The 14683-nt window shown below is 40.6% G+C and overlaps 1 protein-coding gene across 2 annotated transcripts; it reads left to right on the plus strand.

Annotated features, from left to right (window-relative positions):
* The first annotated feature begins 2558 nt into the window (after positions 1-2558).
* Positions 2559-14666, plus strand: LOC134619028 (CDK5 and ABL1 enzyme substrate 2-like). 2 transcript variants are annotated; one of them, XM_063464717.1, is made up of 9 exons: positions 2559-3100; positions 3794-3886; positions 6009-6086; positions 6239-6338; positions 7331-7514; positions 7607-7704; positions 10667-10773; positions 10920-11124; positions 12642-14666. In XM_063464717.1, exons 1-9 carry the CDS (start codon positions 2565-2567, stop codon positions 12780-12782), a joined length of 1542 nt encoding a protein of 513 aa, XP_063320787.1. In that variant the 5' UTR covers positions 2559-2564; the 3' UTR covers positions 12783-14666. The 2 variants fall into 2 exon arrangements, with proteins under 2 accessions (XP_063320787.1, XP_063320788.1); XM_063464718.1 differs by lacking the exon at positions 6009-6086.
* The last annotated feature ends 17 nt before the right edge of the window (positions 14667-14683 follow it).

Genomic DNA, 14683 nt, shown 5'->3' on the forward strand with positions numbered 1-14683 from the left:
TCACCACAGTTTTCAGGGTTTTCCATTAAGTCATAGTATCTGGTACCAGGTGCCTGTTTAGTACCTGCTTGGCTGGGGTTCCAAGCATACCGAGCAGGTACTAAAATGTGACATCGTCAGACTCCATGCCACCGATTTGCCGGTCAGTAACGATGAGTCTTGAGAGGATCTCGTTCACAAAAATCAAAAGCGCCATTTTTGAGGGAACAAGGGAAATGGCTACAAAAAACAAAGCCATGGTCCCCCGAGTCTAAGGAAAACCACAGCTCGAGCAGCAGGCATATTCTTGCATCAACGTCCACCTTTGTTCTAGCATTCTTGTCGCATAATAATTATGGCACAGGATGCTCTGCAGCATTACTATGACGACAACCACACACACTAGGTGGTACTGGATTGTAATGAAAAACCAGTCGATCCGAGTTGAGTTGTGGCGATCCGTGGCGATACATGGCCGATCTGTGCCGAGTCGACCCAAGTAGATACTAATGGAAAAGGGGCTTATCGGGCTGGGGCTTTTCTTTGTGACTTTTGCATGTTTTCCCCATGTCACCCATTGTCTCTGGGTACTCCAGCCTTCTCCAAAAAAAACCTTGCAGTTAGTGGGGTTAGGTGAATTGTCTTTCTGTATTAACTCTGCAACAGACAGTCAACCTGTCCAGGGGTCATCCAGCTGGGATAGACACCCCTGCAACCGTGAATTGGATAAGCATGAAAAAATGGATGGATGGGTGGTCATATTACCTTAGTAAGGGCTCATAAATAATTACACGTAACATGTGTTAGGAAAATCTGTTTATTTTTGTGAATCTAGATGGAAAAATATCGACAGATATATCATATGTTAAATCAGAAAATATCGGCACTGGTATCAGTATCAGTCTTCAAAAATCCTGTATTGGGTCACGCTCTAATGCAGACACAATAATTAAGTAAAAGAATAATGAAATACTTGAATTTTATTCACCAAAAGTGAAACACAAACTTCTTAGATGGTCCGGCCCACACAGGAAGTCATAATGTTTGTTAAATAATTCAAACACAAAGGAGAGATCCAGTTAAAAAGTGAGTCCTAGCAGACAGCTCCCAGCTACAGTTACCTGGGTCATCATTCATTCACCCACACATCTTGAGTCATTCCCAGGCCAGATGAGATATGTAATGTCCCCAGTGAGTTCTGGCTTTACCCTGGGATCCCTTCCAGTTGGGTGTGCCTGGAAAACCCCACAAAGGGAGGCATTCGTTCACCTATCAATCAAACCAGGACTTTAGGGCTTACTAGCATTCAAGTGGATGACTTATAAATAACTGCGCAGTTGTTATCAATAGGAAAATTATCCAAAGAGAACAAAAGTGTTTTTGTGCAAGGCTGTCAACGTGCTTTTTAATGCTTTAAAGTTGGACATTTTAAGATGGCAGTCTTTGGAGACTGATTCACTTTTGGAGTCAGCCTCAAGTTGAACCCTAGAGGAAGTGCAGTTTTTTGACACTGTTGCATTGGCTTCTTTCAGCTCCAGAGACTGCTGCTTGAACATAACACATCTAGAAAAAATGTTTGCTTCCTTGTTGATTTTCAGACTTTCTTTTATGATAAAACACCAAAATATTCATAGAGCTTGGATGCTCAATAAGAGTGGAAAATTGCTAAATAAATGTCAATAAGTACATTATCAACATTTGTAGATTACACCAGCTTGACTGAATGTTTTAGGAATCGCATGTCCATAAATGGCCTATAGAATCTCTCAATCCAGCCAACAACATAGTAAAAATCAAATAAAACTCCCAAATCAGTAAGATGCAGCGCTATGCTAAACGCACAGAGGTAACTGACTGCAAAGTTCTTTAACTCATTTAAACTGCAGTGTATTTCATCAGAGACCTATGCAGTGCTGCATATCAGACAACTAGCCAAATTTAAATTAATTTAAATGCAACTGGAGCCTTTAGGTGGATTTGGCAATTCTAATCAGGCCCTTCGTTTTTGCCGGTAATATTATTAATGATAATATTAATATTATTAATGGTAATATTAATAATGGTAATATTATTAATAGTAATATTATTAATGAAATTTGTTACCATGTTTTGATGTGAACAAACACTCACCCACCTTTGATTACATTGAACACTTGATGCCCTTGGACTGAAAAAATTATGTATGCATATTCTGATTTGCTAAGAAGACTGGAAGAGCTTTAATTATATATATATATATATATATATATATATATATATATATATATATATATATATATATATATATATATATAACTGATATAACTGATTAGTTGTCATATATAAAAGCCATTGAATATTTGTCTGTGAAGGTTCTCAGTGAATATTTCCTTTGTTATTAGCGCCCTTCCCACTATAACGTTACAGCCAACCAGGTACAAGAAACTAGAATATTTTGGTGATTATATCCAATCCCCTACCAGTATTTACACGATTTAATTTGCATAATCTCCCCCAAAGCCAATCAGAAAACAGAGAGGTGGGGCAAATATGCCCTTACCGGTTTCGCTTTGCCTTTTCGTCCAACTGCCACATTTCAAACTAGAATGGCGACCGCTCTCTGCGGTCTACAGTCCACCGGCAGTAAATCAGCAAAGACTCACCAAGACCAGCGCAGGAAAGCGAAGGACTCCCGGCGAAGACAGGCTGCTCTGCTGTTTCTCAGTAATATCTCACTCGACGGACGACCCCAGTGTCAACCTAGCGAAGGAAATGCCGACCAGAAAGCCGCTGAGGAGCCCCGACCCAGGGACAGAGACTGCGGTGCCGCTGTTGTGCCCCAGCCGTCGGATAGTCAAGGACCGGTCGCCCAGGTGACAGACCTCGCCGCAAGCGGTAGTGGCTCATCCTCCAGTTTCCCAGGGGTGGTCGGTCCGGGTGGACCTTCTTTGGTAATGTCCGGGCCAGGTGCTGTTGGAGCTAACGAGGTATTTTTGGATAGTACCAGTGCGGCCGAGACGCTAACCCCAGACACTCCTCTTTCTCCCGTCCCGACCGGACACCCGCACTGCTCCCGTGTCAAGTCAACGCCCGCCGCGCTCAGCCCCGTCGGTGCCGGTAATTCTCTGGATTCACGGCAGAGGTGAGCACATTAGTGATTTATGTGTCAACAAACGGTACTTTGGGCCTTTAAACGGGGCTACTGACTTCCGTAAGAGACGGCACCAGCTGGTATCTTCAGGGGAAGTCACTTTGATTTTAATGGGTTCCAGCATTTTCGGTATTATTAGCTATCAATAGGTCTAAATGTTAAACACGAGCACTTAAATCAGGGTTATGTCCCTGTAATCTGGTCAAAACTGCTCATTTGTGTCCTGAATTAAAACGATAATGTAACATGTTCTGTATTCATGTCAGAAGTTGGGGAATTCCTTTGTTACGCCAGACAAAAACAATCAACACAACATATGACATGACAAAACAGAAGCTGAAAGTAAAATAAAGGAACCCATTATATTTTTAAATGTATATGTATATACAATTTAATAATAAAAGTGTGAATATAATAGAATCATAATCGCAACAGAAGTCTGCATTAAAAGCCCAAGTCTAAAAGTAATTTTTTAATTTCAATAGAACAAATAACGTGAAATAGCTCAGTACATGAAATAAAGCACATTTGTTATCACTCTGTGGTGAAAATACTCCAAATAATTCGGCTTTACCTCCAAACTTTTAAGGCAAAGAGATTTGTGATTACAGTGCTAACACGTGCACGCTCTTTGTTTGGGTAATGTTGTGAAAGCATTATTAATTAAAGTGGTGTTTTAATCAGGCTGAGGAATGTCTCTGGCTCACCGGGACCCAAAGTGCCAAAGAAAGTCCACTTCATCAAGAGTATGAGGCAGTACGATACCCGAGGATCCAGGTGAGTCTCTGAGCAGTGTTTATACACATATTTCCACCCAGATTTTAGCAGAGGAATGTAAAAAAATACAGAAATATCTGTCTGTTTAATTTTTAAATAGGCCTTAAATATAGCAGCGTTGCACTCCTCTGTAATAAGCTGCTTATCTGGTGCACAAGCTGCAGAGGAATAACAAGGATACAGCTGCAGAGTTGCGATTGCTACAGTGAATTTAATCACCCCTGGAAGCTTAGCAAAAGCCAAAAGAGGCGCAGTGTGGAAATTTAACACCCCATTGCACCAACAGTAAGGTAACCCAGAGGGGGCCAGGGAAATGAAATGCCACACTGCTGGCAGCTGGTTGACCACAACAGCGAAAAAAGAAATATTCTGTCTGTAAACTCTGGCACAAACATGCCAAATAATAATTCTTTTAATCGATTATCTTACTCCCCATTTGCCATCCAACATCCACTGTCTACTTCATATCCATCCCCACATGCATATATATGTGTGTTCAGTGTTTTCTGCTGGTGCGTGCAAACCAATGACAATCCCAAACTGTCCCACAGGTTTGGCTTTCTGTTTCAGTTTGAGGCAGACACACATTGCGTGTTACTTCCTGAGCTGAAGGGAAGCTCTCATTTAGAGTTTATACCATAAGGTAATTAGCACTAATAGAAGTCAGTGTTGTAATACTGTCCCCCCCACAAGAGATTTGGTATCTCTCCGAGGGTCAGCCGGGCTGCGTGTTTACAGCTGAGTGTTGGCAGTGGCTGCTGACTGTATGTTATTGATGTTTTTTTTGTGGGGAGCTGTTTTTAGTACGTACTGGTTGTGGTGCTGCTGAGTAGATCAGTCTGTTTGTCCGCATTTCTGTCAGCACAGAGGAGTCCTCGTGAGTGTTTACTGTGTTTGCTGGTTGCCTGTTCCTGGTTTGAATGAATCCAGCTCTAGTTTCAGCCTCTTGTGTATTACCAATACATTCAAGTTGCACAGAGGTTTATGCACTATATATAAGAAGAAACACAGAATCAGCTAATCTGAGTTACAAGCCCCAAAATACAGTCGCCTTAATGTTTCTGCAACCCTCATATTGTACCAGAGATGGCTGAAAAACACATTTAAGGTCTGTTAAAGTGTGAGCATTGATATCTTGGGATATTATAATGTCAAGAGCAGAACTGCACTAGTTATATGTATATGTATAAATATAAAGATTTGTGTAATGTAGAATAACAGAAACAAGCCGTGCGTTGGATGTTTTATCTGTTTTCTCATATTTCACTGGAGAAAACTTTAGAAACTGTTTTTAGGGTGAACTATCAAAGGTCAAATCATCATGCGGGAAAGGTGGCAGCTGAAAATCATTCCACTGAAAATCAATCAGTGGCTCCCACCTGACTCCCTCATAACCAGCTGTAAAATAGAAAGAAAATCACCTTCATACTATGAAAATATTCAGAGTTATGGACTCGCAAAGTATATAAGTGTGGGTCTATTAGCCAAAGGCTTAGGCTTCAGACTACTAATACATGTTTCAGTCATTTTTTCCCAATGCTGGCTCTATGTGATGTCACTGAGAGCAGATATCTCTCTACTCACATGGATCTTGCCTTTCAAACACTCTCATTTACCAGGGGCAACCATTCAGAAGAATGCTGTCTCACAGGGAGCTAAATCAGCTTGTTTCAGTAAGATAAATAAGGATTACTTTGAACTGTGAATCACACAAAGCGCTCTAGTAGAGCCTAAGGACAAAATATGGAGCTGGAAATGAGCAGAACACGTCCTCTTTAAAATATTAATTGAATATTTGCAGAGTTGATGTTATTAAAGCAAAGAAAACGCTCACAGTATTGGCATACCTGTGGTTTTTATGCCCTGAAAAAACGGTCTGTGATCCAGATTTTATGAATACCTCTGTGACTTGAATGTAATGGTTCCCTCCTCCTGCTTTAGGTTGTTGTCGAGAGCTGTGTAGCTTTAGTACTGACAAGCACAGAAGCGGCTGTGTGACTGATTTCGCCGTCGCTGCAGCTGATGAGTGTTCGTGTAGCTGCAGAGTAGTGGTGACTGTAGCTGTTGCTTGTAGACTGACACACCATCTGTTTTGTCTGCCTGTACTTGCTGTGTCCTGCAGGATCATGCTGATTTGTGCCAAGCGGTCGCTTTACGCTGCTTTCTCAGTGCTGCCCTATGGAGAGAGTTCAAATATCAGGTACAAAGAAAGCACCATCCCAAGCAGAGAGCACCCACCCTTCACTTTTATGTTTCCATCCTCCTCCTGTTTGATCCATATCATTCTCAAAAGGGCAGCAAGTGTGCAGGAGTGGGTGGAACTGTCACTTAAATGTGTCTTTTCGTGAACAGTGACCCTAAGCTGGAGGCTCAGAGGCAAAGACTCTCCTCGGTGGTGGCTGCTGATCTGCTTCCTTCTCTGGAAGGTGTGGAGATGGGTGCCTGTGGAAAGGTGAGTGCCAGTCTGATGTACTGCAATACCTACAGTATACACACGATTGAAGCTCTGCTTGTGCTGTGACTCATACTCATCTGAGACTAGCACACTGTAACTTGCCACTGAAGACTTGTGCACTATATTAAAAACATACCAGACATTGAGTAGATCACTAGATCAGAGGTGGACACATTTTTATTTTCCAGAACACTTTATTAACTACGATGAAGTCATTAGGATGACAACTAAATTATGTTAAACTCCATGAAACTGGTAGACATATCAGGTTATTTTTTCTGGGTGAAAGTGTTTCCTATAAAGAATTTTGGACTTCTTCCAAAGGACAGTAACTAAGGCTTTGATAAAAATATTTTTACCATTGCTTTCATGCTAGGGTTTAATTTACTCAACCATTTACTCACTTTTGCTCTCTGTTTGATAGATTTCTGTTAAGTAAACAGCGTTTTTTTCCCTCCATATGGAAAAAAGGGCCGCAACTTTGTTTTTTAATCTGAAGAATTTTGCCTGACTCAAAATGAGCTTATAGTGGGTGACCATGCATATAAGCACAGTGCATGTTTACTTTATTTATTTCTGGATATTTGATAAACATAAAAATCTGTTTTATGCTCGAGTAAATGAGCGCTCCAGCTGTTAAACCTGAATAAATAGCAGGTCAGAGTCATTACAGTCAGTTGCCTCGAGATTCATGAACATAGTGCTGCCTTTTATTGATTTTTAATTTATTTCATTTATTTATGTATTTTTGGGACTGGGAGTGGACGTCGGGGACCAAACTGTGATGATTTGCAGGCGGCTTCTATCCTTTGAGCTGTATTTTGCTCACCTGTGCAGTATATTCAGAGTTTGTGAAAACTGAATTGCCCTTTTTTGGGGAGGAATTGGACGAGCAGATTGTTGTTTGGTTTCTTTGTGTTCGTTTGTTTTTATTGTAACTAAATATACTGATGAAAAGGTAAATACTTGACTGTCTCGTTATTCCTCAGACGGTGTCCTACGCTCAGTTTCTTTATCCAACCAATGCCTTGGTGAGACAAAAGAGCGGTGGCAGCAGCAGCGGTGGTCCACCAGATAACTGCACAGCCCAGACCCCTCAGTCACGTTTCCGAGGCAACGGGCAGAAGGGCTTCACCCCTGCTCGTCTGAACAACAACGTGGCACAGGACCCATGTATGAAGCTTACAGATGTGCGCCTGAATCTAGATCCTAACTGACCGGAGACGTAATTATTCACTCATTTGTGTGTGTGTGTTTGATTTCAGATGTGGAGGAGGTGGCGGAATATGACCCCAACCTGCTCAGTGACCCTCAGTGGCCCTGTGGGAGACACAAGCGGGTTCTCATATTTGCATCATACGTGGTGAGCGAGGCTGCAGCTCTTACTTTCATTATCAGCTAGTCGGGGAGTTATTTATCAGATCACAGCAGATGAAACCAAGCAAAACAAAAAGAAACTCTGGTTTTTTTTTCTCATCTTACCAGCTAACTTATAAACACTGAAACACAGGTTTATAATAGAGGTGGTGTTCGTTCATCATCGGCTCATCCGTGGTGTTGTTTTTGCCATCAAAACTCAACCAATTTTAACTGAGGAAATAGCATCCATGTTTCATTCACATTTTGTGTTTTATACCAGACCTCAGTGCAACCCACCAGTTCATCCACTCTGAAATAAGGCATTTACCACCCCTCCTGCTTCCCTTTAAGCCATCTTCATTCTTATTGGCTGTCCTTCCTCTGGTGGGTGGGCCAGAGGTGTTAATATTGGAAATCTTTGGAGAATTCTCCTCAAATTTGGCTGTAGGAGTCCCAGGAGGAAAAAACACTTAAAAAAAACTTTTTAAGTGTTTCTTTTTTTAATCAGCTTAGACCTGTGATAGTTATAATTGCATTTTTTATGTCCCTATCCCCACTGAAATTATAGGAACTTTAGATAATGCTTAAAAGTAAGTTCCCAGAGGAGTTCCAAGACGGATAAAATGGCCTTGGTGTGGCTTCTGTGCTCACAGCCTGAGCTGAGTGCCTGTTTTAGCAAACTTGGACATCATATAAAAAACCTTCTGAGCATGCGCCACCTTGTTCAATTAAATCAACTGCAGCATGTGACAGAAACTAAAAGGTCCAAAATCTAAAACTGTTCAGCTGATAACCTCATAGCAGTTACAAACAAGAGCAAATGCTGACTGGAGCTGAGGCTGTTAAATGTTTAACTCTGTATCTGTATTGCTGGGGATGAGAGAAACCTGATTTTACAGTGAGGTTTGTCCTCGAAGGAGGTGCTTTCTCTGCCATGTGAATGGATAACCAGGTTACTAATGAACCTTTCCACAAATGCAATACAAAAGACTGCAGACATGGAAAGTAACAGTGGAGCAAACACAGAATAACAACAGAAAAGTAAATGTTTGTGTGCACGTTTGTTTTTATGACTCAATCCAAAACTCCCAGATGTCTGCAGAAGTCTCCAAAAGCATTTCTTACTCAAAAAAGCATCAGAGGATATAAAAAAAATCCAAAATAGTTTCCCTCGTGTTTTTGTATCAGATTCCAGTCTGCCTCAAGTCATTTCACACCCACAAACTTGAAATGGGATTGTTGCAGCAGTGGATTGTGTTTGCAGGAGGCTGCTCAATATGTTTTTGTGCAGTTTCATTCAGCACCGCCACACCCAGAGCAAACACTGTACATGCTGCTAGCTATAGAAGCTAACCCGCCTGTTAGTTTCTAACAAGAGATGACTTCTGCAAATAGCTACATAAATAAACTTGGATCCAGGTGGGGCTCAGTTGATGAATTTGTTATTAATCTTTGCTGGAAAGTAATGAAAAATATATACAATGAGAAATGATTCAAGGCACGGCTGTTCCTCTGGTTTTCCATGACGCTGTGGGCCGTGATTGTACACAATGTTACATATTAAAAAAAAAAAATTTCTGATATTTCAATAGAGTTAATATATTCACTGAAGCATGCAAAACGCTACCTTCATAATATAGTTACAGAGTTACAGGCCCTCAGATTAGACACAGAGTGGTTGAGATTTGGCATTTTTTTTAAATTTACCTTTTTTTAAAGTATATTTGAGCCCCATGACTTCATAAGTACAGTAGATATCTACATGAAAATTTTCAAAGCAGAAAAAAACAATCACGTTGTCTAATTATACCAACACAGAGGGAATCACAACTAGGAGATCAACCTGACACTAAAGTGTAGGTAAAAAGAAGACATTTCATGTGACATAACCTATTATTGACCAATTATCAATCCCATGATATGACTGTGAGATGACCCTGAAAGTCTACCCAAAATGCACTTTTTTAAAGTGTTCTTCAGTAAATTATTAGAAACCAGATCAAACATCCAGGGTACCAATGCTTGTTTCTGTTCTCAGCATCACAGATATTAAGTTGCTATTAGCAAAAGTAACACCAGACTTATAATCACATTGGCTAAAATATCATGCACCTTGAATTATTTATTTATTGTAATTTTCAGTAGTTTCCAGGAAAAAGTATTAATGAATGTATGAAATGACCCCCACTTGGAGTCAGATGAGTGATTCTGAGAGGGTCAGCTGATTTTCATCTTATTCTGTTTTTTTTTAATTGAATGACCCACATTTAATTTTATATATAAGGGCAGATGTTATACTGACAGGACTGCACAGATTCATGTGAAAGTTTTTTTTCATGTGACTGGAGACATGATGATAAACACTCACAGGTCATAAATAACCCCACCCTTTCATTTTAGTCTCTAAAGTAGCTTGGCTGCTGGAAGTTTAATATGACGGTAAATGTATGACAGACAGTCAAAAAAAGCACAACAGGGCTTCTTTGATAGTCTTAAAATGAGCTTGTTGAGTCTTACAGAAGCTCAAAGTGTAGACGACTGTGATGGAAAAGCTCCCGTCCTCTCACTCTCTGCTCTGTTATGTGTCCTCAGGCTTACAGTAACCATGTTTTCTACAGCAGGTGTGAGCTTTTCTCCATGTCCTCTGTGACCGAGTTTCTCTGGTTCTTTGTCTCGCCCCATCTGTCCTCCTTTGTTTCAGAAATCAGGACAGCCAGTTTCATTTGCCTTGTAAATTGTTGTAAAGCAGTTCTGCAGTCATGTTGAAGAGTAAATAAACCCTTTATCTCCAGTTCACATGATTTTATTGTTCCTCAGCTGACTGCGTCACTCGTCTCTGACCTCCAGCATGAGTGTGCTGGTGAAGCAGTCCTTATCAACACAAGCAAAGCTGAAACGCTTTACTGCGGCTGTTATTCCTGGCAGTTCCATATTGACACGGCAGTTTTGTTTTTCCATCTCTGCAGACGACGGTCATTGAATACGTGAAACCATCTGACCTGAAGAAGGACATGAATGAGACTTTCAAGGAGAAGTTTCCCCACATTAAACTGACACTGAGCAAGATAAGAAGGTGCAGATTTCTCACATTCCTCTCTGATTTTCAGAGTTTGAGCCTTTTAAAGATTCGGCCTCGGTCTGTAATCTGGTTCAGAGTGTACACACAATACCCCCTTCTTAGAAAACTGATTAGTCACTGTGACTTCTCACCTCCTCTAGCCTGAAGAGAGAGATGAGGGCTGTGAGCGAGGAGTGCGGCCTCCAGCCGGTGACCATAGCAATGGCTTTTGTTTACTTTGAGAAGCTGGTGCTGCAGGGACGCCTCAACAAGCAGAACAGGAAGCTGGTGGCGGCGGCGTGCGTGCTGCTGGCTGCAAAGATCAGCAGCGATCTGAGAAAGCCAGAAGTTAAACAGCTGATTGATGTGAGTAAAGTTTCCACTCAGAAAACAAAACAGGATGTGTTTAAATGTAACTACCTACCTTTCTCTTTGCGCTCATACGAGAGCGGTAACTAGTGTGCAGTGTAGTGCTAAAACCAAACTTTAACTGACCCACAATCATATAATGCAGTGTATTCTTCAGGGCCAACAGTTGGGAGAAACAGAACAGTTTTTACAGTAATATAAACTCAGCTCTGCAGAACATCTGCAGTCACAAAAAAGACTAAAACCTGTAGATTTTCTTTCACTTAGTTTTTCTAAACTCTTAATTTTCATATGAGTTAACTAAAATGTTTTATAATAGCGAGTTTTAAGTCAACTGTAATAATCGTGGTCTGCATACTGGCAGCTTTCAGTTTAACTTTTTGTTAATGTAAGCTAGCTGTGGATAGGAGCAGCTGAAAACATCAGTGTTATGACTTTTATTGTCATTTTTAACTGTAAGAAGAAACTAATCATTAGTGAAGGTTCAGTTCACTACATTTACTTCACAGGTGGTGAACGGGCCTGCGGGTCCAGTCAGCTGGACCCAAGAACTTTTTCACTGGTTTGGTGTAATAACAGGCATGTAGTGCCATTAAACTAAAAAAAATGAAGAAACGTGCACTGCTCTTAAAAAAAACAACACACATTTTAAAACCTTATTTGGTGTAAAGTCGGCAAACTAAGTCTCGAATGTGGAGGCAGAATTGTTGAAGTAACCAGTTAACCCAGTTCTCAGTGTTACATAGTTGGCTCATGCCTTACTGTTATTCCCAAGATCAGCATGTACAAAATCTACGCCTACCAGTCAAAAAGTTCTTTGGAAAATGGTGTCGCCTTTCATGGAAGATCAGACCTCAGTTCAAACATAGTAGGATGGTCTAAAAAAACAGCCTAATTTTTCCTGTTAGTGAACCTGTGAACCTTAATACTGTGAAATAGGGCAACTAAATCTTGCACTTACTGACCTTTTATATGAATTTTTCAAGGAGGCTAGTTTGAATCCTGTCTTTCTATTTGATCTGAGAGAACAGTGCTGAAACTGTCTTAGTGGCACTGTTTTAGGACCGCATCACTGTGTCGATGCTTATAAAATATGCATCCAACAGGAGGAAAGGCGAGGAATAAATCTGTTTTTTGATTGATGCTCAACAGAAAGAGATCTAAAGCTGTGCACTGAGGTCCACAAACTGTTTGTTAGAGATCTGATTGGTCAGTAATTGGTGGTTTCTTACATGCTGAGCTCTTATGTTGAACAAAATATGCTCCAGATCAGGTTAGGTCTGCAGCATAAGTTACCATGACAATGAACCACCTTCATAACACTAAAGAAAACTCAGGGTTGAACCTGAAGTTAGCTTAATAATATGGAGGCCTGCTTCATGGTGCAGGTCTATTTAATAACAAAATCACAGATCATTTAAGTCAACTGTTGGCATGGACAAAGCAACAGGACAAATCATCATCATCATCACCACCTGTTTCTTCCTCTGTTTTTTCTCTCCATGGACGAGCAGAAGCTGGAGGAGCGTTTCCGCATAAACAGACGCGAACTGATTCCTCTGGAGTTCCCGGTACTGGTTGCCTTGGAGATGGGACTATATCTCCCCGAGAGCAAGGTCATGCCGCACTACCGAAGGCTGGTACAGCAAGGTTAGACCGGACATGGCGGAGTAGGACGTGCACACGTGCGGCGTGTCGACCAGTTTATAAGCTGTGGTGTTTGAAATAAATATGTGGTACTATTTATTGTCACTGTACATTAACTAGGTTACACTCAGACTTGATGGCATGCGTTTCTCTCCCTGAATGTCTTTTTGTAGGTGTGACGTTCTCATGTTGATCCAGTCATGAGCTCTATGTTAGAGATGTTCACTGAGCACATTAATGGTGCTTTTATTTTGGTTTCTTGTGGGTTTTTAGGGTGCCACCCTGTTGTAACGTCTATTTAAAGGTACGCTGTAATGTGTGTGTGTGTGTGTGTGTGTGTTTGTAAAAAAGAAAAAAACTCCTCATGTGCACCTTTCTTGTTACTATACAGCCTGTATAGTATTTATTGTAAAAGACATACTGCTGATTTCTTTTCTTTTCTTTTTTAAATGCCTTGTAAACCCACTGTGACGCTGAAGCATTTTTAGCAATGAGCCTGAAACATGACACTGTAGATCGTAAGTGGGGAAACATCTTTTCGGGGGAAGTGGCCTTTAATTTGTTTACGTCCATTCGATATTTGTACTGTATGTCTCACAATTATCCAGCCAAACTCTCGTATTTACCGCGAATAGTAAGAAAACATCAGACTCCTGTGGCAGCTCTGTGTTCTGACTTTGGTGTTGGTCGTGCTTGTATCCAGTATTTCCACTGTGCTGTGGTGTCACATGCAGAGAAACAGGATGATGGAAGTTTCTTATTTATAGTAAACATTTTTTTTCCTCTTGTTGTTTTTGTTTCGTGTCATTACCCAGGGATATGTTTTGTAAAATGCACTGGTTAGTTATCTTTTAATTCTCAGGAATTCTTACTTTTTCTTTTCTTTTATGGTGCAGTCACACTATGGAAAAAGGGTTGGAACAAACTATGTAAAATGACCTTGAGAACGTTACGTCAAAGACATTTTTCAGGCTTGCAGCTACTCAGTTTCCATCTTCAAAGAAACTTTGAGTTGCAAGCAGTTTGTTAGCAAATCAATGATGTCAATTACATGCAATCAGTTTGTGATAATGTGGGAATTAACTGTGATTAAATTGGCAAAAATCACAAATCTGATGCCATCTGTTGGATCTACACAAAAATTCACATGAACTATTTTTATTCAGAGTCCAGCCAGGATCGCGTAGATTTAAAGGATGTGATGTAGTTGCATGTCCTGTTCCACTCACTGGTGCAAAATGACTCTGCCAACATGTTGCAATCAGTCTGTGTGTTTACCAGTGAGACAGGAATTATTTGCAAACCTCGAGCGAGTCTAAATTTAGAGACTTGCTTCTTTAGACAAGGTGACCTGCAGTTGAAAGTGGTGGCCCAGATGTTGAGGGTGTAGCGCCGAACCTCTCTCCAAAAGTTGAACATCGGAGGTTGTCAGCCTATTTTACTCTAGTGCGACTGAGCCGTTAATCTTTTGTAAAGTCAAACCCAAAGACGCCGTAGCGATCATCACTGGAAGATTGTGGTGTTTTCATTGTGACTCCATGAATAGATGAACCGGACGGTAGAAACGCATCAAATTTGGACAAGTACAGACAAAAAGTGCCTGAAATCACAGCGGCAGTGAAATTGTTAATGATCGAAGTGACATTTCTTTGTCTTTCTGTGGTTGATCTTTAAATGTTGGTCTTGTCTGGGAAAGATAATCGGTCTTCTTACTTAATGGTGATTCAGTTTATTGTGTTTGCCTGATGTGTTTACATTTTTTTTTTAAAAAGTGTTCAAAATAACCGATGTGCAGAAAATGTACGGTTGTTGTCGAATTGTTGGATGATCATTGTGTGTTTACACTGTTCTGTAAAATGAATGTTTTTAAAATATATTTTAAGACACTGAAATGAAGTTTGACTTGTCT

The sequence above is a fragment of the Pelmatolapia mariae genome, linkage group LG20 (genome assembly GCF_036321145.2).
Source record: "Pelmatolapia mariae isolate MD_Pm_ZW linkage group LG20, Pm_UMD_F_2, whole genome shotgun sequence".
In the NCBI taxonomy this organism is placed as follows: Eukaryota; Metazoa; Chordata; class Actinopteri; order Cichliformes; family Cichlidae; genus Pelmatolapia; species Pelmatolapia mariae.